This window comes from Mercenaria mercenaria, chromosome 18 (assembly GCF_021730395.1).
Source record: "Mercenaria mercenaria strain notata chromosome 18, MADL_Memer_1, whole genome shotgun sequence".
Classification (NCBI taxonomy): domain Eukaryota; kingdom Metazoa; phylum Mollusca; class Bivalvia; order Venerida; family Veneridae; genus Mercenaria; species Mercenaria mercenaria.
Window position 1 is genome coordinate 32723548 of NC_069378.1, and position 25526 is coordinate 32749073.

A 25526-nucleotide genomic window follows, 5' to 3' on the forward strand; every position below is an offset into this window, starting at 1 on the left:
TTTCATTATTATTTTAGAAACTGGTACTTGATAAGGCTATTCAACTTTCAGTAAGTTGCTATTCAGTATGCCACTGCACCGCTCCTAAAAGTTAAGACATAAATTTTAATACTCATTTTTAATATCGTAGTTTTTCAGAATTAGAATTGTTCTGTAGTATTCACTACATTTAGCCACTGTATAAATTTCTGTCTTACAATAGGTCTTGACTGTGAAAAAGATTTCGACGGCTGTTCTGCAACCCCTTGTTCATTAGGAAGGAACTGTACAAGCCTTGCAGCATCAGAGCAGAAAAGGGAAGATAGAACGTATTTGTGCGGTCCATGTCCGTCTGGATTTTTTCCAAATAACGATTATAATGACGAATGTTTTGGTATGAAATCCAGCTTGACGGATAGATCCCAGTTATTTAAGATACAATACTATATTTTAGCTTGAATTATATTTACACACAGTAAAACAATATTTAAGGTTTTTAATCGTGATATCATGATAACTTCTCGTCTTCTTGGTGTGCAAACTAAATCAATTTAAACTGAATAAAACTTGCTTTATGTTTCCTTTGAAGATATTAATGAATGTGACATAAACGTATGTGAACATACCTGTACCAACGCGGAAGGTAGCTATGAATGCAGCTGTGATAATGGGTACAGAGTTGATGGAAGAAATGCAAGCAAATGCAGCGGTATACACAAATTACAAACATATTCGATCTAATATTGACTTTGAATGTAGATAATTAAAATTCCATTACATACAGTAACCTGTGATTTGCAAGCTCCTTGATAAAATGAATTCTAAAATTTGTAATACAGAGGACAGTTGATTTATTTTCATACTTTAAAATTTCTGTTAATAGGATAAACGTGACCAATATAGTAAATTGGCACTTTCAGTATGTAATTATTTAACAATTGCTGTCATAATATTTATCAGTTACTTATGGGTAAATAATTCCCAATGAGATTTTTTTAACTGCTGATTGTGTAATATGCAATTACGGCATTAATCAAGTAATTACATAACATACATAACAATAAGAAAGCAAACTATTCTATCTTATTAACCTTGTCTTAACCTATTCAAAATGTTCCTCATACACAAGAACATACTGAAAACGATTGTTAAAATGTGACACTTGATTGTGCTTGAATGTAATGTTTTTATTTGCATCTCAGATATCAATGAATGTGACGAAGCAATACATAACTGCTCTCATACATGTAACAACACGATGGGCGGATTTTCATGTCTGTGCTTCCCTGGATACATCTTTAACGACACTACATGGAATTGTGATGCTAGTTCTGGTAAACATATATATTGATGCTACTATATTATTCGGGTTAAAATTTGCTCAATATATAATAAGAAATTTCTGCTTTGAATTGAAAAATGGATTTCATCAAATACATATGTGTACTACACTGAATCGAAATTGGGTCAAAGCATTATTGTTGTATTTATATATCTACTTGTATTTTAGATTTGTAGCCCTCTAACAAGTTATTTCCTTCACATTTTATGGGGGAACATAGTTTACGTATTAAAGACATTGTAATTTTCTTTAAATGATTTACACATAGATGGCAAGTGTACGAATGAAGAAATCGCAAGCTGTGGCAACACAGATGGATGTATTAAAGATAAGGATAGTTTCAGGTGCTTCTGTGAATCTGGATACGAGCTAGATGATACAGAAAAAGCGTGCAAAGGTAGCTTATTCATATCTAAAATTCAAGTCAATGTAGTCATATTACACTTATACTGATTGGCAAGCATTATATTTTCAAGAGAAGAAACAATAATGAACCCAGTTTCGAGAAAGTAAAGCAATCATAGTCATCTGACGTCAAGAAATAGAAAATTTGATATTTCAGTGTATTTTCATTAGAGACTGTGATATTTTCTAAAGTTACAAAAATATCAATCATTGCTGCTATGTTTGTTTTGAATTCATACTCAGACTACTTTCTTAGATATTGATGAATGCAAGAGAAGTGTTTGTCCTCAAGACTGTATGAATACAAATGGCAGTTTTGTGTGCACATGTTTTGTCGGATACCAGTTGCAAGGGCCAACGACATGTAAAAGTAAGTATTCAATATATAAGTGACATGACATTTTGACTGCTTGCAAGCTAGAATGAGGTGTAAACCATGAGCTCTGAAGAACAGGTATCTAACATCTAGACATGTATTTACCTAACAGGAATGACAGCATCAGAACAACAACATTTCAGTATGAAACGTCAGGTTGTTCAGCACGTCATTTTAGTTTTGATAGCGGTACTGTTTTTTAACTTGAAAATTTCGGCTTTGATGGTACCAGAACTCCCGCTGTCATAGCTTTGGATATTGTTTAATCAACCTCTAAATATTGTTCTTGCTGATAAACCATAACCTTATAATTAAGTTTGTTTATTTTGCCCATTGTTTTCTAGTTTAGGGCAAGTCAATTATTCTAACAGGGGACATACGCCACTTGTCATGTAATTGCACTCTGTGTATCATTGAAGTTTCCATGTACACCGCCGTATGAATACATCTGCGGAGTTATCTAAATAGTATGTTGATACATGTAAAATGTGTGAATGTTGGGTTGTGTTCTGGTGCTAGGGAGTTTGGACGGGAGCATGCACTCCACTACCGCCATAAACAGGCTAACATAAAACGAGCCTGCAACATTTAAATTTCTGTTGTGTTGGGCGACCTGTGGATTTTTCACTTTTACTATTTTATATGTATATACTATAGTTTATTAAAGCTATCTTCCGTTTAAGAATGCGAGGTCCCGTTTTGGGGTGTGAACTGTATCAATATGTGTGAATGCATGGGTCAAGGGACAGACAGATGCGATCCTGGTAAAGGCTGCATATGTGCAGCTGGCTGGACTGGTGAGAAGTGTAACATCGATATCGATGAATGTCAACTTCCTGTTAACGTCTGCAAAGACCCAAGGAAAGAATGTAACAACAACTTAGGATCATACATGTGCAACTGTAGACAAGGATACATTGAATCAAGTAGTGGATTGTGTGAGGGTAAGTTATAGAGTCATATATAAGTGTATTTGATTGCATTCATTGCCGTGACTGGTAGATAAAATGGAATTTGTGTACTACAATTTACAATCACAACTGATGTAACATTTGATAATAGATTGAAAACAAAAGATATTGTAAACTTTTTTTGGACATTTCTAATTATTTGTTTCTTTTTTTGTCGAGGGGGTGGGGTCGGGGATGCCCTTTGTGGCCGAGTGGTTAAGGTCGCTTACTTTGAATCAGTTGCCAATCACCGATGTGGGGGCCTCACTAGGGCTAAGAACTCTACATGTGAAGAAGCCATCAAGCTGGCTTACGGAAGGTCGGTGGTTCTACCCAGGTGCCCGCCCATGATGAAGTTCTTCCCTGAGGGGCACCTTGGGTTTTCCTCCACCATGAAAAACTGGAAGGCCGCCATGTCACCTATGACTGTGTCGGTGTGACGTTAAACCAAACCAAACAAAAAATCAAAATCCTGCTTTTCCGATATTTTACTTAGAACAATTTTACTTTACAGATTTCAATGAATGTTCAAACCCTTTAGGGAAAGGGTATTATGCAGTCGTTTTCTGTAGTAGAATTTACCTTTTGCAGATTTTAATGAATGTTCAAATCCTATAACAAATGAGTGTATGCAATCATGTACAAACGCTGTTGGCGGCTATACTTGCGGCTGTTATGACGGCTTTACTAGATTGAACAGGACACATTGTAAAGGTATTGTGTATGTTTTTGTAAAGTAATATTCCATGTCAATAATTGTGCGAACAGATAATGATTACGTCATTTTATGACATACATTCTGTCTTTGTCATAGATCAATTAATTTTATATTATAGCGATAAGGACATATCATAGAAATGAGCATTGATTTCTAAACAAAATGCAGTTACCAAAATGTCCGTCAAGTTCATGTTAAGACTTCGTTAATACGAAATAAATGTCTCACAACTTGCTCGCCCATAGCCTTACGAAATTAACAATTAAGAGCGTTTAATATGATGACATGGCTAATCAGGTCCATTAAGTAATTTGATTTTAGCTTTGCTAAAATCTTCAATCTGAAAAGCCAATTGAAACGATCCTTTCAGCTGTTATTACTTTTACATTTGTAGACATAAATGAGTGTGAACTTGGAACAGCAGGATGCGAACAAGTATGTAAGAATAGCCCAGGTCTATACAGCTGCTACTGTCATTTTGGATATACATTAAACGATGATCGCAAGACTTGCTCTAAGGGTAAATATTGTTGTTGACTCTAGCTACACATCTTCTGAATATTGTAACGCTTTTGGATGAACAGCATATTATCATGTTTTTTTTTGTTTGATTTAACGTCGCACCGACACATGATAGGTCATATGGCGACTTTCCAGCTTTAATGGTGGAGGAAGACCCCGGGTGCCCCTCCGTGCATTATTTCATCACAAGCGGGCACATGGGTAGAACCACCGACCTTCCGTAAGCCAGCTGGATGGCTTCCTCAAATGAAGAATTCAACGCCCCGAGTGAGGCTCGAACCCACATCGATGAGGGGCAAGTGATTTGAAGTCAGCGACTTTAACCACTCGGCCACGGAAGCCCTTTCATGTATTATTAAATGAAGATACAATATCAGCCGCAATACCATAAAAACTGGCAAAGATGATTACGTCAGTATTATTTGGCTTCCTTTTCATGTATTATTAAATGAAGATACAATATCAGCCGGAATACTATAAAAACTGGCAAAGATGATTACGTTGGTATTATTTGGCTTCCTCTTAGGAATTACGTTTACTCGACTAATATCAGATTACATTGCGATACAACCAATATATGGATCTGTTCTTTATCCAACGTCATCCAAAAATTTCTTTTTTCAAGTTTCTTTAATAACCAAATTACCTAAAGTGCACTTGAACGTAAATGATCTCTGTGTTTCTTCACTACTTGTGATCATCACAAAATTTTAGAATTAACAAGAGTGTAATTTTACTTTGTTCAAAAATATACTTCGGGCTATTTTTGGAATATGTGGACTTTGTTAGGATTATCATGGCTGAATGCACATTGTCCTGGTGGGTAAAATAAAAAACGGGTATTCATTTTCTGGATCAAGTGGTGCTAGAAACATGGTTGTGAACGAATGCCCAATTTAAACTTTTGTCCTTGCTAGCAATATATGTTTATGTCTTATGTATGGAGATATATTGATTTTGTCTTGTCTGTCAGCCAGTCTGTCTGTCTGTTTGTCTGTGTCACAAATGTTTGTCAAACAGGGGTGCTCAGACCCTGGGCAAGTTTTGCCTATCGTTTGCATTGATGGCATTTATTTTTAGTTATTTTGTTGTATCATTGAATTTTCAATTACAAAATAGCAAACGTAAAAAGGCATGATGTTTGAAGTGCAAATGCACACTGTCCAAATAAATATGAAATATCACATTCATGGCATTTCAAATGTTATTGGTCTGAATCATCATACTAATGTCGTCGTCTTAGCACATAGAAAATGCAAACTGAAAAAATAACATATACCACATATACATTATAACTGACAAAAGATTGATGCCGTACATATTGTTTGAAATACAGATATAAACGAATGCAAAAACAAAAGTTTGAACCTATGTGCTGATGATGCTGAATGCATCAACATTGAAGGATCTTTTAAATGCAAGTGTCCTGTTGGTACACAGCTAGAAAACGATGGTCGGACATGTTCAGGTTTGTTATAGACAGTTTGTATTCTTTAAATTTATACATTTACATTAATATTTTCACATTAAGGAATTTCTGCACGCACATTTTTAAGATAATACAACGAATAGTTAGGTTCATATAGTGTTTGCTTGAAAGTCACACCAAGTTCAGATTGTATCAGTTCGTCTTAAAGAGTTTAGGCTGCTCATTATTTCTGGCTCACTCCGTCTCATGCTAGAAAGTAGTAACATACATATATCCAACTGGATGGTTCTCGCACGTGCCACAAGTTCAACATCTTGCAAATACATCTTTTAATACTAGATTGGAGATGCCTCTTCCTAAATCGCAGAAATAATGCCCCGTCGTTGGCATAAGACATTAGCTTTTGACAATGCTTTAGGATCCCTATATCATATCTATACATTCAGAACGAACAACACTGTTACGAAAAACGCAAAACGAAAACACGTGTGATTTTCTCATACGATAAACTCTACTTTCTTACATAGCCACACTAAGGGAGGGCAGATTATTTGCGCCGCTTATGTTTATTGCTCTCATTACTTTAGTTTGTGATGAGTTCCATTATGGCAAAGAATGTTCGCAGAGTTGCAGCTGCTTACATGGACATTGCGATAAAACATTAGGTAAGTTTCGAAATTCTAATCAAACATTCATTTATCTTTATTTGAAATTAATTCAAAGTTAGGTTGTATGCTTATATGATCTCGATGCATACGTTAATTTTTTATTTAATTTAACCTTCGCAATGAACTTATAAACTGTTAATTTGGTATACATAACTAGCTAAGCTGCTTAAAGAGTTCATTTGTCAGGATATAGGATTACTTTATTTCTTTTCTCACCGCCAAGCATCTAACAGCAAAGGTCAGAGTGCTAGAATGCTGCATCTCGGTTCACAGTTGAACAACAATATAAATCTTGGCAATAAAGAAAAAAAATAAAAACGCATAAGAAAAACGCATGTGTATAATTTAATGTCCGATGCCAGGTTGTGTTTGTAAACATGGTTGGGGAGGAAGAAACTGCGATATTGACAGAAACGAATGCGAAAGTGAAGCATTTGTATGTGAAGGTGAAAATACAGAGTGTGTGAATACACCTGGCAGTGCAATGTGCAGCTGCATGACAGGGTTCATCAATGTGTCTGGAATCTGCAGAGGTATATTTAATTTAGAACTGTTGTTGCAGTTTCATGCAGTAGTTCTGTTACAGCAAATTTATAAACTGTTCATTAAGTTGATTACTGTTTCATCATGTTCATACGTGTGTTTCGTTGTATATACTATCGTATGTTTTTCAATATCTTTTTGCAGTTTTGCAGTCAACGACATCAATAAATTACAAATAAAATTCTTCAAAAAGGCAACCGTAATTATTAACTGTGTAAACAGTTTGCTAGATTTTACTACCGTTATTAGGATTTAGTTTAAAAATTCTGTATTAATTTAAAGACACTTTTGCGAGAAGGTATTTCAAAACATAATCTTTAAGGGGATGAGGTTTACAAACTCCCTTAGATTTTGTGTCATGGTAACTTTCCAACTGTATTTCTATTTGGTAAAATTATAAAGCGTTTTTAGCTCACCTGAGCCAAAGGCTCAGGGTGAGCTATTGTGATCACTCACCGTCTGTCGTCCGTAAACTTTTACTTTAAACGACATCTCCTCATAAACCGCTAGGTCAATTACATCCAAACTTCACAGAAATGTTCCTTTGGTAAAGCTCTACAAAAATTATTCAAAGAATTGAATTCCATGCATAACTCTGGTTGCCATGGCAACCGAAAGAAAAAACTTTAAAAATCTTCTTCTCAAAAACCAGAAGCCATAGAGCTTAGATATTTGGTGTGAAGCATTGCCTAGTAGACCTCTACCAATTTTGTTCAAATTATGATCCCAGGGTCAAAATTGACCCCGCCCCAGGGGTCACTTGATTTTACATAGGAAAATCTTAAAACATCTTCTTCCCAAAAACCAGAAGCCCTAGAGCTTAGATATTTGACGTGTAGCATTGCCTAGTGGACCTCTACTAAAGTTTTTCAAATCATGACCCCGGGATCAAAATTGACCCCGCCCCAGGGTTCACTTGATTTTACATAGATTTCTATAGGAAAATCTTCCAAAAGATTTAAAAAATAAACCAGAAGGCCTAGAGCTAAGATATTTAATATGTAGCATTGCCTAGTGGACTTCTACAAACTTTGGTCAAACATTACCCCCGGGGTCAAAATTGACCCCGCCCCAGGGGTCACTTGATTTTACATAAGAAAATCTTTCAAAATTTTCTTAAAATAAATCAGAAGGCCTAGAGCTTAGGTATTTAATATGTAGCATTGTCTAGTGGACCTCTACAAAATTTGTTCAAACATTACCCCCGGGGTCAAAATTGACCCCGCCCCAGGGGTCACTTGATTTTACATAAGAAAATCTTCCAAAATTTTCTTTAAATAAACCAGAAGGCCTAGAGCTTAGGTATTTAATATTAATGTTAAATCATGACCCCGGAGTCAAAATTGACCCCGCCCCAGGAGTCACTTGATTTTTACATAGGAAAATCTTCAAAAATGTTCTAAAAATAAACCAGAAAGCCTAGATCTTAGATATTTGACATGTAGCATTGCCTAGTAGACTTCTACAAAATTTGTTCAAATCATGGCCCCATGGGGTTACTTGATTGTTCATAGAAAAATCTTCAAAATTTTCTAAAAATAAACCAGAAGGCCTAGAGCTTAGATAATTGACATGTAGCATTGCCTAGTGAACTTCTACTAAATTTGTTCAAATCTTGACCCCCAAGGGTCAAATTGACCCAGCACTAGGGGTTACTTGATTGTACATAGGGAAATCTTCATAAATTTGCTAAAAATAAACCAGAAGGCCTAGAGCTTAGGTATTTAATATGTAGCATTGCCTAGTGGACCTCTACAAAATTTGTTAAATCATGACCCCGGGGTCAAAATTGACCCCGCCCCAGGGATCACTTGATTTTACATAGGAAAATCTTCAAAAATGTTCTAAAAATAAACCAGAAAGCCTAGATCTTAGATATTTGACATGTAGCATTGCCTAGTAGACTTCTACAAAATTTGTTCAAATCATGGCCCCTGGGGTCAAAATAAACCCGAAACCTAGAGCTTAGATATTTCACATGTAGCATTGCCTAGTGAACCTCTACAAAATTTCTTCAAATCTTGACCCCCCCCCCCCCCAACAAGGGTCAAATTGACCCAGCCCCAGGGGTTACTTGATTGTACATAGGGAAATCTTTATAAATTTGCTAAAAATAAACCAGAAGGCCTAAATCTTAGATATTTGATATGTAACATTGCCTAGTAGACTTCTACAAACTTTGTTCAAATCATGACCCCCGGGGTAAAATTGGCCCCGCCCCAGGGGTTACTTGATTATACATCGGAAAATCTTCCAAAAAATTTCTAAAAATCATCAGTTTGACATTTGAAACATGTAGCTCATATTACTCAGGTGAGCAATCCAGGATCATCATGACCCTCTTGTATAAAAAGAGATTATGACCCTACTGTTTTGAGACACACTGCATGTTTAGTGTTTAGCCCATTTACAGTTAAAAGCTACGTTTCTCTCATAGAATAGGGAAAGGACTCTATGATAGGCAGTTCTTTTAAATCCCTCCGGGGTTGAACTGTTCTGACCTGTTTCGTCGGGCCATCAGAGTGTTACTCTTGATGTTCTGTCTTTCGCAAAGGCATTGAGTGCATGCGTTTTTGGATCTTAAGGTTTAACTTTATGTAATTTTACAAGAGCATTTTTGTGTTTTACATTCCATGCCTTCTGTTGCCATAAGGGTGCACAATAAACCGGTTTAAGCTCCCCTGTGGTGTTTTTGTCACTGACCGTTCCAAGGCTGTGTCCCAATGTGTTCCATTATTTGTTCGTTTTTGTCCTCTTGTGTTTGCTTTGTATGAGTTTGTGTGTTGGTCGTTTGCACGTCCGCGTGCTGTGAGTTACGGTCTGGGGAGGCTGCATTTTTGGAACGTGGCATTGGCATTCCCTGCTGGATATGTATTCTTGGTTATTTTTATTCTTATTTATTCATTTTTGATCGCAGTGAATTAGCGATTCAGTTTATTCAGTTTATTCGTATGACACATTTTTGCAGATATAGACGAGTGCAAAACCATGTCCGAACATAATTGCGACCAGCAATGTATTAACACTGTAGGTAGTTACAGGTGCGACTGCCAAAACGGATTTGTTTATCAAGAGGAAACATGCACAGGTATTATATATGTAAAAGAGGAGCGTAACTCATCAAAATTATTTTGTCACAATATCTAGAACAGCATTACGGTACATCGACACCTTAATATGCATTGTATTTCCTAATTATTTAATCATACTTCATAGTCCAGTCCACCTCGGCAATAAACGCTTACAACCTTTAAGGACCGCATAGAAAATAGTGGCATATTAATTGTAGATAGGTAATAAACAGAAATATCTTAAACTAAAGAAACCACCGAATATGTACATGTTGAGTAATAGAACGGATCAGTCGCTATAGAATAATATAGAAGAAAATTGGTGAGTATCTTTTAGAGTTTCAGCATTGTCTAAAATACAGAAATTTTCATTTGATTGTTTGTTATTGTAAATGAGCTGAAATATATGGCACAAGACAACTCAGGAATCAGGTTAGGAGCAAGCTTTTTAACTCGAACAAAACCAGAAATAATAAATACTGAGTAAAATTGCGATATTTAATATATATATATATATCAGTGTCTAAGCCAGCTAATGCTTGGGGACATAAGGGTTTTGCATTTTAATAACCCCCATAGACATGTCTTCTAATTGTTTAGTTCTTTGCTTCCAGCTGATCTAAATTCTATAACCACAAATTCGTGTCGTTTAAAGACAGCTTTTGTAATGGATTACCAGTCGATCAACGTTATATGAATTATGAACAAATATAACACCTTCTGCATGCCATTTACTTGAAATGACATCATTTATTTAGCATATTTGCAGTAATATCTGAATTTATTGTATTAGAAAATGCAGCTTTATAACGTACATGCCGAGTGCGTTTCTGAAGATTCTTTTATTTGCAAGATTCTTTATAACATTTTCTGTGACATATACAGATATCAACGAATGTTTGCACAGTCATCAATGTGACCAAATCTGTGAAAATACAGTCGGAAGTTACAGATGTCTCTGTGAGCCAGGGTTCAGCCTAAACTTGACTGACAGAAAGTCCTGTCTAGGTATTATATTTAATACTTTTTACAATTCCTTCTATTTGATTATTTTGTCATTTTTCGCATCTGGCAACTCCTGCTTCACTTTCTTTATTCTTTATTCATACAATGTCACTGATGCTTTCACATATTGTATTATTCCAGCAAATTCTGGCTGTGCGAAACAAGACAAGGACAAATGTGGTGGGAATGCAACATGTTTTGTGGTAGATGGAAAACCAAACTGCATTTGTAACAAAGGGTTTTCGAGCAGTGGCGATATCTGTATAGGTATTGTAACACATGTAGTATGTTCTTTTGAAAAAAGATAGCAGTTGTATAGTTATGTTATTGATTTACAATTAAGTGTATAATTGAATCAATCAAACAATTGATACAAACTGACTATTAAACACATTTTAATCGACTCCGTGGACTTCGCTTGATGTTCAAACTTTGACAGTGTTGGTTGAAACAGTTCCTGTCAACAATATTTTAACCTTTTTTAAAACATATAGTCATCTATAATAAAACCTGAACATGACGTTTTAATTCACATCTATTTCGATATTGTTATTTTTTACGACAGGAATTTTAACACTACAAAATATATATATATGTTTTTACATCAATGTTTATAGAAATGGTTTTCAAAGTACGTTTCAATATAATATTTTTTTCTTGGCGATTTGCTGTAAAAGCAAACACACTCACTCACACATTCACTTCCGTGCATCACATTTTATGCCATAATGTCATGTCGTCATGATATTTGCTTGGAAAATCTGTCGAATATTTTTTCAACGTTTTCAGATTTAATTATATTTTGTTTTGATTGAACGTAATACAAATGTAACTTTATGATCCTCTAAGTGTTTATATACATATTTATCTTCATGGAGTATATTTTGCAAGAAATGTCGAATTATTTATAATTTATATTTTTGGCATTCAAGTGTAGTTCCGAACCAGTGAAATATAAAATTGATGTTTCCACTGATAAATTTCAGTTTTTCACTGCAAAGCATTAAATGAAATAGTTTATCATGTGCATTCAGTTTTTATCTTACTGAAGAGTTTCTAATACATGTACTTTAGAGACGTCATGTGCAGCTGAAAGCGTGCCCATTTATGCTGTATTGTAACCGATATTGTAACAAAACGTAATAATGAAATATTTAATTAAATTTTGCCTTACGTACAAATTTATTGAAATATAACAGATTAGAAATTTGTATGATGTACAATGTACTAATTGAATAAATATATCATAGTTACTGTTGCTTGATAAAAGCTAATTCAGTTTCTTCCTGCAGATATTGACGAGTGTACCGCTGCTAATAGACTGTGTAGCCAATATTGTAATAACACTCTTGGAAGTTATACATGTCACTGCAGCGAAGGTTTTTACCTAATGAATGATGGTATCACGTGCCAAGGTACTGTTCTGTCTCTTTTTTTAAAAAAAAAGACTGATCATGCAATATGAAAACGATGGTTTGTCTGATCAATCTGTTTTTACGAACTATAAAATTTCATCTCATGTTGTTTAAAATAAGAAGTAAATGTCGATAATATGTTTACGTGTAAATAAGTAATAAAATACATATACAGCTTTGTAAAGTTGACAGAGGAATATGTAACAGAGTAAGAAGGGATGTACATACATTGTTTTTACTCCAAATTGTTGACAGAATGCTACGAAGGTTGGTATGGACACCAGTGTGAACTGACTTGTTCATGTGTCTCACCAAACACTGAAAGCTGTGATAAAGTTAATGGCAAGTGCAACTGCAAGAAAGAATGGCAAGGATACAGCTGTAATGAGGATGTCGATGAATGCAAAATGAACATTTCTTATTGCCCGATAAACTCAGACTGCGAAAACAAACATGGAAGCTACGGGTGCAAATGCGAAATCGGCTACTATAAGACAGGAAGCGGAAACTGTGCAGGTTGTATCCAGATATTGATTACGTAACATTTGATGCATAGTATGGAACATAATCTAAGCTGAATGTTGTATTTGTAATGGTGGTCTATACAAAATAATCTATGATTATTGATTGATACTAGGAAGGATGGGGGACTTTTCAAAACATGGCTGTACTCTCTTTGTCTAATGCTTTGTAATTGTAACATGTATAGTTTTGGTAAAGCCAAATTATCCAACATATTTAAAAAACCTTTTAAGAAGAAGATGCACTTCCTTTTCCAAGCTTTAAAGCATAAAAATCTTGAATCAATTTAATGTTTATTTTTACATGATCCTTAATTTCAAAGTTTAGCTTTACTTTATTTTATTTGTAGAATGCGACTCTATGAATTATGGTAAAAATTGCAATGAAGAGTGTAAATGCTCCTTTGAAAACGCATTAAAGTGTAACAATGTTGACGGAACCTGTATGTGCAAAATGGTAAGTATTAAACATAACAGTGATTGGTTCGCCTCCTTGCGATAAATGTCTAAAAGTATGTTGTTGTATTTAGCCAAGTAAAGAAATCTGTTTTGGAGACATCATTTTAATGCTTACATTATCAAAGGCGTACATGTAGCTGGGATTTGACCTTACAACGACACTGCTTCAGCGCCTAGCAACAACCAGCTCGACAACTCTCACATCGTCAAGATCTAAAATGATGGACATGGTCTAAGTAACATGTAACCTGACCGCAGAATAAAATCTTTGGGAAGTAAACAACGCGTACAGGAAAACAATAACAGACTTTACGATCTTTTCAGATCATTCAGCACGACTTTTATGTAGTGCTATTGGCACTGTTTAGTTTTTCAGGTTGAACATTTCGGCTTGTGTGGCTCCAATACTCTCGCTTTTATGGCTTTGGGTATTTTATAATCACCCCTTGGATACGGTGCCTGCTTTTTAATTTTGTCATTTGACAGTTTTTGTGATATACAGGCTCCGTAACCTCAGATCCCCTTTCAAAATTTCAGTTTGTTTAGTTCTGCCCATTGTTTTCTTGTTTAGCGCAAGTCCGATATATTAACTGGGGACCATCAGCCGCTTTTTATAGAATAATACACTAGTGTATCATATCCAGCACAGTCCATGAACAGGCTCAATCACTCAAACCGAGCCTGCAACATTTTCATTTTTGTCATGTTGAGCCACCTGTGGAGTTTCCACTTTTTCTATTTGTTTAGCTAAACGTTAAGCAACTTTTTGTAATGTTATATACCCTGACATTAGATTTGTATCGTTAGGCTTTTTGTCAAATGCGTTCGAACATGCATAGAACTTGCATGTTCAAGTGACGAACGCATTCATTAAATAAGCAACATTTTTTTGTTCTTTTGGCATATGTTAGTAATTCATATGGGCGCAAATCAATACGGGAATCTAGAATTATTCAAAATTGTCAAACATATTGAGTTATTTCCACAGCAGTATCTTTATGCCGTTTTTCTGTTCCTTTGGAATTACGCAGTACATTAAAATTTACTATAACAGAATTCCCCCTGTAATGCGGTGAGGGGTGTTGAATAATTCATTACCTTTTACGAACAGACTCAGTCAAAAAAGTGTGCTACAAAGTTGCTTGGTTGTGTTTTTTGGTTCCGAAGGATATTCTTATTGATTTTATAACAATTGGTTTTTTCAGGGATGGCAAGGAAGTGTCTGTCTGGAAAACAAAGACGAATGTACTAGTAACAATCATACATGCAGCTCGAACTCAAAATGCTTAGACACTCATGGCTCATATAATTGCGTCTGTGACGAAGGATTTCATAAGCAAGGAGACAATTGTATAGGTTCTGACACAAGTTTTATGTTTAATATCTAACAAACACATGCTACTCAATGTGAACGTTTTATATAAATTCTAACTTTACGAGAAACAATACGATTCTGGCGTTACGATCATGTGTTAGGAGTTCATTTCTTCATGCATCATTTATCTATGCCATTAGCAAAATCAAAATGATGTTTTTCAAAGAACTATATTTGTACAGCATTTGTTTCGAGTAACTAGGCATTACATATTTTTATGGTTTCAAACTAGTTTCAATTTATGTCATTTGTATGCATTTAATAGCTTGTAGTAGCAATACCTTTGGAAAAGATTGTTCAACGAAATGCAGCTGCAACGTAGAACATTCCGCCAATAAAACACAGACATGCGACATTGTCACGGGACAGTGCAAATGCTTACCAAATTGGCAAGGGGACAACTGCAATAACGATATAAATGAATGTGATGACAGTTTGAAGTGTAAAAACGAAGAGAACAAAGAATGTCGTAATACAATTGGCTGGTACACCTGTGAATGTATAAATGGGTACAAAGAATATCCTAACGGCAAATGCGTAAAAAGTACGTATAAATTCCAGTGTTCAAAAATGGTAGATAAAAAATCATTTACGTTTGTCTGTCTATACGTATATCAAGGAAAACACACGGTTCTTGCATTTTTAGCTCGACTATTCAAAGAATAGGTAGAGCTATTTGCATCACTCGTGCGCCGGCGTCCCGATTTGGTTAAGAGTTTGTATGTAAGCTGGTATTTCAGTAACCACTTGTGGGAATGTATTGAAACTTCACACACTTATTCACTGTGATAAACTGACACACTGCACAGGTTTCATATCTAATTTGCTTTGTTTTTACAGAAGTATGCCCCTTTTTCGACTCAGAAATGTTTGGTTAAGTTTTTGTATGTAAGCTGGTATCTCAGTACTCACTGATGGGAATGGATTGAAACTTCACACACTTGTTCACTGTGATGATTCAACTCTAGCTTGCTTATTTACAGAAGTATGCCCCCTTTTGACTTAAATATATTGGTTAAGTTTTTGTATGTAAGCTGGTATCTCAGTACCCACTAATGGGAATGGACTGAAACACACTAGTTCACTGTGATAATCCGTCATGCTATGCACAGGTTTCATAACTCTATTTTCCATTTTTACAAATTTATGCCCCATTTTTTACTTAGCAGTGTTGGGATAAGTCTTGTAAGTAAGCTAGTATCTGAGCTCCGACTAATGGGAATGAATTGAATCCACTGTCATGAACTGATATGCATAGTACAGGTTCCATAACACTGTTTTGCATTTTTTACAAAATTAAGCCTCCTTTTCATCTTTGATATTCATTCAATTGACAAGATTGTAATGTTGTAAGCGTTTCATTAGCCCTTCTTAGATTAAGTGCCGTTTGGCGAAATGTGGTAAATTATTTTGTTATTATATTTTCACCTTTATCGATCAGGGAGAGTATTAAAGGTGTCTATGTAATAACATTATGGGGATTTTCGGGATGAGAGAGTTGGTGTACGTTTCATTATCACTTATTTACAGACTTTAAAAATCTCTATGAAACCAATCTGCTTTTGCTTTGCTAGGTTGCGTTACATGTTACCAAAAGATATTCACATAGATTTACAATATGACAATTTTGTTTATGAGGAATAGTTACAGAGATAAAAAAGACTTGTACCAAACAAAATTCCGGGCAACAGTGTACTTCATGCATATGTGTTATACAAGCTGATAATTCCTGTACTGTATGTACTCGTTAAACTGCATTAGGGACTTTTCATTATACATTATCAGCTTTATCAATTTGTTCATGGGATCCTAATGCATTTCATAAACAGAATTTTTTAATGTCAGCTTATATGCATGTAGTTAACTTCCATTTCAAACTCAGAAAGACGTAAAAGTAGCTTCCTCGCTTTACGCTCCGCATTAAAAAGTAGTATTAGAACTGGTCAGGCCGGTGTCAGTATAATATGTTTTATTTATTTTGTTTAGTTTAACGTCGCACCGACACAATTATAGGTAGTGGGTACCTGGGTAGAACCACCGACCTTCCGTAAGCCAGCTGGATGTCTTCCTCACATTTAGAATTCAACGCCCCGAGTGAAACTCGAAACCCACATCGATGAGGGGCTAGCGATTTGAAGTCAGCGACCTTAACCACCCTCTAGTATAAAATGAAACTTTTATGATTGATTTTTGCAGATGAACCTATTATGATTGATCTAAGCATACGTGTATATCTTCCTGAAAGAATAGACCTAAATGATCCGGTCCAGAAAATGACACTTGAAACTAATGCCATCCACAGTGTAAGTGGTTTTGAAAATTAGGGCATTACTATCCAGTACAGATATTTGAATAGGAATTAAAATCTATTTGTTATTTTTAACTCAGTTTGTGGGGTTTTTTTTTTGTTAAAAAAACAATGCACAATGATTTGTAGATATCTTCACAAAAACTTCAACAATGGCCTCATATTGAAACAACGACTGAGATATATTATCGGTTTCGTTGCATATTATAAATGATTGATGTTTGAAATATTCCGTAAACTAAAATTGTATACTTCTGACCGAACTTCTTATTCGTCAACAAATTACAACCAAAATAGAATGTTATTAGAAAATGTTTGTCTTTTCTTTGGGTAGTTCGTTTACAATATACTGTTAAACGTATAATTCCTCTTTCAGCTGGACGAATTTTACCGTCTCTATACAAAGGCAAATATAGAAATACATATTACTGACATAAGGTGAGTTTTTCTCAAAGACAATTTGTATAACTGTTTATATATTACGAAGACAACAAGAGCAATAGCCAACATTTTAAAATGAAAAGTTTGTGTAGAGATAACGATAAGTGACATTAGAATCAGATTCTAGAGATATGTATATTGATACCTTGACTCTGTTTAGGATTGGCATAGAATACAGACCCTTATGTTATCATATTGAATTAGTTGTTTCACATTATACATTGTGCTGCAAATGATAAAAATCATTAGTAGGTTGTTTTGACTGTATTACATGTTATATTACATTTAAAAAAGATCAAATTTATCATATGTCATCAAACCAAATCAGGACGGTGTCCTGAAATAAACCATGTATGTCAGCGCTGGTCATTTTAATGTTTACTGAACCAAATAACGTCACTTTGACTAAATACATAATATGTAAGAGATGTCAATTTTATCATTGATATATTCATCAGATGGCGTCATTTGAAATCTCGTAGCACACGCGTGAGTTTAATGATTGACTATACAGTGACTTATGAAGAATACGACTTTGGAGTTGCATCTGCATTGACAGCAGCAACAATAGATTTATGTCAAGGCACAGTTCTGTTATTTGGAGGGAACAATGTCACCGTCGCAACGGGTAAAATAAGTTGATATGTAAATTAAGCCGATGCAACAAGCCTATCAAAATATTTAGAATAAAAAATATACTTAATGTTTAAAGTTTTTCTGAAATTTAAAAGTACCTTAAAACTGTTTACATACACACACAAAGTAGAAATGCAATGAGCAAATAAGATAATATTTTAAAAAAGTACATGTATCGCATTAGTTACTATACGTAAATATACTGCCAGTTATATGTCAGTAATCTGTTTTCTTCAAACAAAGCAGATAAATGATTTTGTACTTACTCTGACTTGTATAATTACAGATTCTTTCAAAGATATGGAACCATGTGAGGTTTACCATGATACCGTGGGATCTTGCGGAGAAGGGTACCAGTGTGTGCGGGAGAATAGTTACCCTATATGCCGGTATTGTTTTTTACACTTTACTTGCTGAGTGATTTTCGAGTATTCAAATCTAGGAATAATATTAATCCTAAGAATATGCTGGACCACAATAAGTACACTTAAGGTAGTTGAAACACTTATGAACTCATATTTAAATACCGGTATTGAAGTGTAGTGGACTAGAACGCAGACCTGGTGTGCACTTTTTTAAATATGATATACGAGAATCTAGTTCGCTTCGGTCCTGGTACTTTAAAGCGTAGTGCAGCTTTTACCTCGACTAAGGCAATTATGCACGAGGAGCTTAAAGAAAAAGATAATTAAAAAGACGTGATGTGTTCTGTTATGTCAATAACGAAATTCGTTCTCATTGTCTTGCAGGCTAACAGTAAACGATCGTAAGTGAATACTTTATAGATGTTTACTTAATATATTTATTGAGCTGTTACCTTTTTGTAAAAAAAGACGTATAGATTTAATTAGTAAAATGTATTGATATCATTACAAGAGCATACATTTAATAATATATTTACCAAGGATGTCAGTCAAATTGAAGTCTGATTAAATAATATGCTATGAAGTATAACAGATACATACAATGTAAACTGTTAAATAAATATTATATTTGTAACCATTTGACACGTGAAAACATTTTTCTGTTGTAATTGAATTCAGAACAGCGCTTTACAAAACATTTCATTCTTTAATGCAAACTACAGTTGAATCTTGTGTCTTGAACTCGCTTATCTCAAATTACCGGTTATCTCTAAGAAATTTTCAAGTCCCGACCCAAAATATCGTTTTAAGTCGAATTTCGGTTATTTCGAACTAAATGGAATGCGAGATAGCGAGTTTCAATTGATTCTAACGTTGCAAAGTAGCTAATATATTACATGGTATATCAACTTGCAGCAAACTTACCTCTCATCATTGGAGTGTCTGTTGGCGGATTCATTCTCGTCCTGATAATTGTAATAGTTATCGTGTGTATAGGAAAACATAAACAAAACCGGAAGATAGGGAACAGAGATATGATACGGTATGAAATACACTGTGTGCAGAAACACTTTAACCTGTTCTTAAAAGATTTATTCAGGTAAAAGGATGGGCAAAGTTAAAATCCCTTCAAGTATTTTGCACTTTTTATCTTATTTTGATATGCTTAAATACGACAAAAACAGAATGGTTCAGCTTTTAAGACAGATTAAGATAAAATAATTTTATTATTCTTGCCTGCGTTTGTACTCGGAAATTTCTATGATACGAATTATACTTCTTATCGTCTCACATTGGCTGTATTATGCTTAATGAAATATACTATCATGCTTGAATACCACAGTAATGAACATTTTCAATCTGAACACTGTGGTGCAAATTTCAGCATTTCAAGTGCTTCAGATTTGGAAAAGAAGTTGAATGCAGATAATCCTCGACCACCAAATGTTTACAACCAGCTTATTTTGCAGAATTGTAAGTCCGAATAGTTATTCAAGCCAGTATTCTGGATAGAAGAAACGCTTTCATAACGATGTTTTGAAGTATATTATGAATGAAATTCATTGTTGTTCTCATTGACATATCATGTGAAAAAAATCTACTTATAGGTTAAATGACTAAAATATATAAATACGTATTTTCGGCACAGAAACTTCAAACATCGATGCCTATTTACATTATGAGGTTGATCGGTATTTGTTAACTTTAATAAACGTGTGCCTGACTGCTTAGCTTACATGTAATAGGGAGAGCACAGATCTACGGATCTCGGGACTGTGAGTTCGTCCCCGGGCGGGGCGTATGTTCTCTGTGACGATTTGATAAATGACATTGTATCTGATATCATTCATCCTCCACCTCCGATTCATGTTGGGAAGTTGACAGTTATACTTGCGGAGAACAGGTTTGTACTGGTACAGAATCCAGGAACACTGGTCTGGTTAACTGCCCGCCGTTACATAACTGAAATACTGCTGAAAATGGCGTAAAACCCAAAACAAAACAAACAACATTAATAAAGATGATCTAGACAATGCATGTGAGACATCTACATTGATAAATAGCAATAAGCATTTTCATTTCTTTGATACTTAAGGAAGTCTTATATCTATTAGAATCTGGAAGATATTTGTAAAATATTGGTTGTTCGTGGACTTCTAAACAATATGAGAATTCTGTTGCGGACAATTTGTTGTATTTTTTTTTTTTTATGCTCTGCCTGAAAGTAGTTTTGACCGAGAATATGGTACAACTACTTATTGACCAAAACATCTGTTTATGTTAAAACCCCGGTAAGGTATGAATAAGTGAAATAATTGGTACGTCTAAGGGTAACGATTGATTGTTACTTAAAATATTAAAAGTAGACTGCCTCGATAGCCTAGTAGTAGAGTGTCAACTTCGAGTGCGGGAGGTCGATGGTTCGATCTCCGGCCGCGTCATACCAAAAACGTGAAAAATGGTACCAGTAGTTCCCTTGCTTGGCGCTCAGCATTACAAGGGAAACTGGTCTCTTCTCTCATACCCTCATGGCGATGGATTCCATCAGGAATGAGGTGTCGAGAGTGATTAATATATGTTGCAGAACTTCCTTCACAATCCGCCTAATATAAATTATGTATTAACATATTAACTAGCTGTAAAATCCAATCCTAATATGCAAGAAGAGTCCAATTCCTGTCTTGGTCATATTCAATTCTAAATAGCAATTATAGTTAATTTATATATCCATCAAATGGTGAACGTCTAAACTGTTGATATTTTGCTATCAAGAGGAACAGGAAAGTTCTTCAATAAGAACTTACTTTAGGTTCTGCCCTGACCTCAGACAGCTTCCTATTTAAAGCATCACGAAAGATTCCAGAACTTTCATGTATTACCAACAGTAAAAAGGAAGATTAAAATTAATTGTAACACCCCGTTTTTCAGTATTTGTGATGAAACATTCTAGAACACTATAGAATGTAAATAATTCATTGATATACATAATTTGTCAAAACTAGGTCAGGCTTTGCAGTAAACAATGAGTTATCGATCTAAAATGATAATTATGTAAAACAAAATGGTGAACAACATAACTGTACAAATCATAATTAGAAAACTATTTATGATAAGTATCGTTCAGACTCATTAATGATTTTCCCGGACCTCAGCGCCCTCGATTAATTGTAAAAACTTGTTTCAGCAGGGTATGTAATTTGATGTAATGTGCATGACAGTTTCAGACGCTGGTAATAAAGACAGTGAAGAATCCAAGTATATGACATGGAAATCAATGGTCCCAACATTCACGATGCCGTCTCAGAAAGATACCGTCGTAAGTATATTTGATTCTTTCTATGGTTTCAAGTTCACATAGTCATCTTCTTGATCATATGGTGGCTTTCTTGCTTAAAGTGATGCGGAAAGAAATGTTGGTGTTCGATAGCGTGATAGAGCTGGATACATTTAACTTTCTTTAAGTTGTATTATCTTCTCCTGTTGAATGGTCTGTCGAATAAATAAATAACATTGGACTACAAAATATGTGGAGACTTTTTTTCATTTATTTCACCAGAATATTACAGCATTGGCTGACTTTGAATAGTAACATGATGATTTCAAGTTACAAAAGAAAAGTTATGGAGTTGCAAACTACAATATTTGACCAGTTTGTTTTTGTTTATTTGGTCTTACTGACACAATCTTAAGTCATATAAGCTTAATAACGATGATGGCAGAAAATCCAAATTACCAGTACGAGCATGTTTCGGGCACGTATTGGCACCTTGATACAATCACCAACCTTCCGTAAGTCAGCTTCATAGTTTTCTCCCTTGAAAGAATTATACCCCAAGCATGAAAGGCATCTTATTTGAGTCAACACGACCTTAACCACTCGACAACGGATTTCCCATACACAACTGTGTTTGGTTCTTATCTGTTAATTGAAAATATATTAGTTTATATGTAGATAACTATTGTCTGGTTAATCTGTATCATCTACGTTATGCTCTTGATACTGTTTGTTTATTTCAGTACAACCAACACTTTCAGATTCCTTGTGCCATAATGGAACCGGACTACATCAATCCAAGGACATAATGAGTTGCTTGACTTGATAAACGAATGTTGCAAAATGTCAAATTAGTTTCGAAACAGTGAATTCCCTTGTGTCAGCCTCTCTCTCGCTCTCTCGCCGTTAAACGTGTATACTATGTGAACATTTTCAGAAAACGTTTTAATATGATTATTACTTCAATATTTCCATAACAAAGACGAAGAACTTCGATAGAAACAATAAAAAGTAATAGCTACAGTTTCCTTGTGAAATGGATGTAACTATTTTAAAATGATTTGTGAACATGAAAGGTCAAAAGTTGAAATATGAATGGTTTCTAAACAACATGCTTAAAGTGAAGTGCTGTTAAGTATTATTAACAATTCGAGGTGAATTCGTTGTTGCTGTATATGCGTTTTCAAATATTCTCATTGCATCTAGATCAATCTAAATAATCAGTTGAATGGTCAGGCAGTTTTTAAACAAAAAGCGTGTTTACTTCAGATGAATATATGGTGAAGTATAATATTTGCTAAGAGTGGTCATTATAAAAAATTTGTATTGTTTCTTGTTGTAAATACATGCATATAGATGATAACAAACTTTATGTAAATAGTCAGTTATTATATTTCATAACCAACTTTATGTAGATAGTCATTTTCAGCTATTTTACCCCAGCAGAAATAATCTGTTTCATAACACATAAATGTAAAACAAAAATTCAGTAAGTAAACGCAGTCGAAGGAAGTTCGGTATACACTCAATGCAATTCTTGCAAGACAAATTCAAAACTTATTGGTCGAGCTCCGAAGGCAAGCCATACAATAAATGATTTATTACTTAACATTATTTAAGTATATTTAAAACAGTGGGCAGCTGTCCATAGACTTGTCATAGACATATTATGGACCGATTCAACAATTGAAACAGCTTACGATGGTGATGGTCATTTCATAGAAGTTTCGTATATTAACCAGTTACACATGAATTATTATTCGGATTTATCATCAAAAACAACGATGCCTTTTGAGAAAAGGGGAATAAAAGTATTACTGGTACTGATGATAAACCCGGACAGATGATAAAGTCGAACACCTTGGAAATATTCGATTGCAATCGGTTATTTATAAAACTGAACACACCATCTAATAGTTTCCACTTACAACACCAACTGGTGTAAACAAAAACAAAATTGGTAAATATTCTGTATAAATAAATGACTTACATAAATTTGTATAAAAAATATTTATCCAAAATTACTGGGGAAGAGGGTGTTTTTTTGCGCATGCTCGCTGTCGAAACATAAAAGTCTGACATTTTTTAACTTTTCATTACGTGATCAGGAAAGACTGTTGCAGCTTTTTGGGGAAAGTTTCAATATAATAATACCAAGAAAATTTTGTAAATGACAAAGGGTTCGAATTTATCATCAGTCAACGTTCATAAAGTCCCTTTTATATACCCCTTTCAGACCCTCACTTCGTGTGAGTTTGCTTACTAAATATAATTTGAATTATGTAAAGTTATCAGCAAAGGTTAAGCTTTATTTTTATACCGGCCATTGATTTCAATTTGCAGAAATAAAAAAGTTACAGATAAAAAAACCTCATTTTCTGTTCGGTTTTATCATCAGTACCAGTATCTAATTATAATAAATATGTTCGTTAATTATTTTGATCACATTGTAAGACACTTAATTTATTCTTACCATTTGCATGGTTTATCTCTATATATTATCTATCAGGTAATGCTAAATGATTTGCTAGAGTACGTAAATATCAAATCATACTGCCACTCTTAAACTCAAGCCCGGAACTAGAAAAAATGAATTAAGGGAGAGTTAGTTACACTGACCCTTTAACTGGGTGTCCAATAAGAATTCAATTATATAATATAACGAAAGGTAAGAAAAGCAGCTTTCAGGAACCTTAATAATTTTTGCAATATATATATTTGTACAATCCAGCAAATGTATATATTTTCAGTGTATTATCTGATTTAAGTGTTATATATAGGTTTTGAATAAATCTAAAACATTCCTACACGTATGAAATACAAAATGTACCTTAGTACAGCAAAGTACTCTAAGAGGAAAATAAGTTAGATCATAGTCATTTGTCTGCAACTGTTAGTAGAATTTTCTTCTCATAAAAAATATTTTCTCTGTAGTGGCAAACTTGAAACAAACTTTACCTTCTTTAAGTGTTAAAAAGTGTATGCCAAATTTTATATCATATTTTGTCTATAAATTAAATATTCATGTTTTTTTGTCATTGTAGAGATTCCACGGTTTATTTATCCTATTTTACTCAGATTTATAAAGGAATGGAACGAGGAAGTTTTATTGTTTTATCGATAGAAGTCATGACCGTTATATGGCTGTATGTGAATTTGCGAAAACATGTAACGAATCGCCCACCCCAGAATGTGATCATCACATTCAAATATTCCTGGCATCTTCATTGTATATTTCTCATTGAAAAGAAAGGCAAACAATGGCATTTCATAGCAGCGATACGTAGGTAAGGTAATAAAAAATCATGGAAATTACACCCCTATTTCTTCAAAATGACATGAAATTAACCATGTCAGTAAAGTATGTCAAAGATCAATTCTGCGAGAAAAAGAAACATACTTTTATGTTTTGTCCACTAATGTACTTGTATATCCCTTAAAGACAAAAAAAATATGTGAAAGTTTCTTTGGAAGCATAGAACGCAACCAAGTAACATAGTAGCAGCTCTATTACTACGATAAAACCATGGACTTTATGTTTTGGCCACTAATGTACTTGTATATCACATCAAGACAAAACATCTATTAAAGATTCTTTGGAAGCATAGAACAGAACACAACCAAGCAACATAGTAGCAGACTCGGTTATGAAATGTGCAACAATCTGTCCTTAAAAACTACTTCAAGCAAATCAGATGGCACCACAAGATGAATATGCATTTAT

The 25526-nt window shown here is 34.4% G+C and overlaps 1 protein-coding gene across 1 annotated transcript in view; it reads left to right on the plus strand.

The window, feature by feature from the left end:
* The window catches only part of LOC123538092 (fibrillin-1-like), a 26275-nt gene extending 1680 nt beyond the window's left edge, over positions 1 to 24595 (plus strand). Inside the window, exons 5-27 of the mRNA XM_053529770.1 lie at positions 1182 to 1313; positions 1590 to 1718; positions 2786 to 3046; positions 5629 to 5760; positions 6309 to 6386; positions 6752 to 6922; positions 9901 to 10020; positions 10889 to 11011; positions 11150 to 11275; positions 12301 to 12423; positions 12679 to 12939; positions 13295 to 13401; positions 14609 to 14759; positions 15044 to 15322; positions 16975 to 17081; positions 17463 to 17524; positions 17986 to 18155; positions 18450 to 18552; positions 18913 to 18929; positions 19444 to 19570; positions 19913 to 20001; positions 21747 to 21844; positions 22546 to 24595. Coding sequence (XP_053385745.1) covers positions 1182 to 1313; positions 1590 to 1718; positions 2786 to 3046; positions 5629 to 5760; positions 6309 to 6386; positions 6752 to 6922; positions 9901 to 10020; positions 10889 to 11011; positions 11150 to 11275; positions 12301 to 12423; positions 12679 to 12939; positions 13295 to 13401; positions 14609 to 14759; positions 15044 to 15322; positions 16975 to 17081; positions 17463 to 17524; positions 17986 to 18155; positions 18450 to 18552; positions 18913 to 18929; positions 19444 to 19570; positions 19913 to 20001; positions 21747 to 21844; positions 22546 to 22611 — 3032 coding nt within the window. The 3' untranslated portion in view covers positions 22612 to 24595. The remainder of the gene's footprint in view (positions 1 to 1181; positions 1314 to 1589; positions 1719 to 2785; positions 3047 to 5628; positions 5761 to 6308; positions 6387 to 6751; positions 6923 to 9900; positions 10021 to 10888; positions 11012 to 11149; positions 11276 to 12300; positions 12424 to 12678; positions 12940 to 13294; positions 13402 to 14608; positions 14760 to 15043; positions 15323 to 16974; positions 17082 to 17462; positions 17525 to 17985; positions 18156 to 18449; positions 18553 to 18912; positions 18930 to 19443; positions 19571 to 19912; positions 20002 to 21746; positions 21845 to 22545) is intronic.
* Positions 24596 to 25526: the final 931 nt, after the last annotated feature.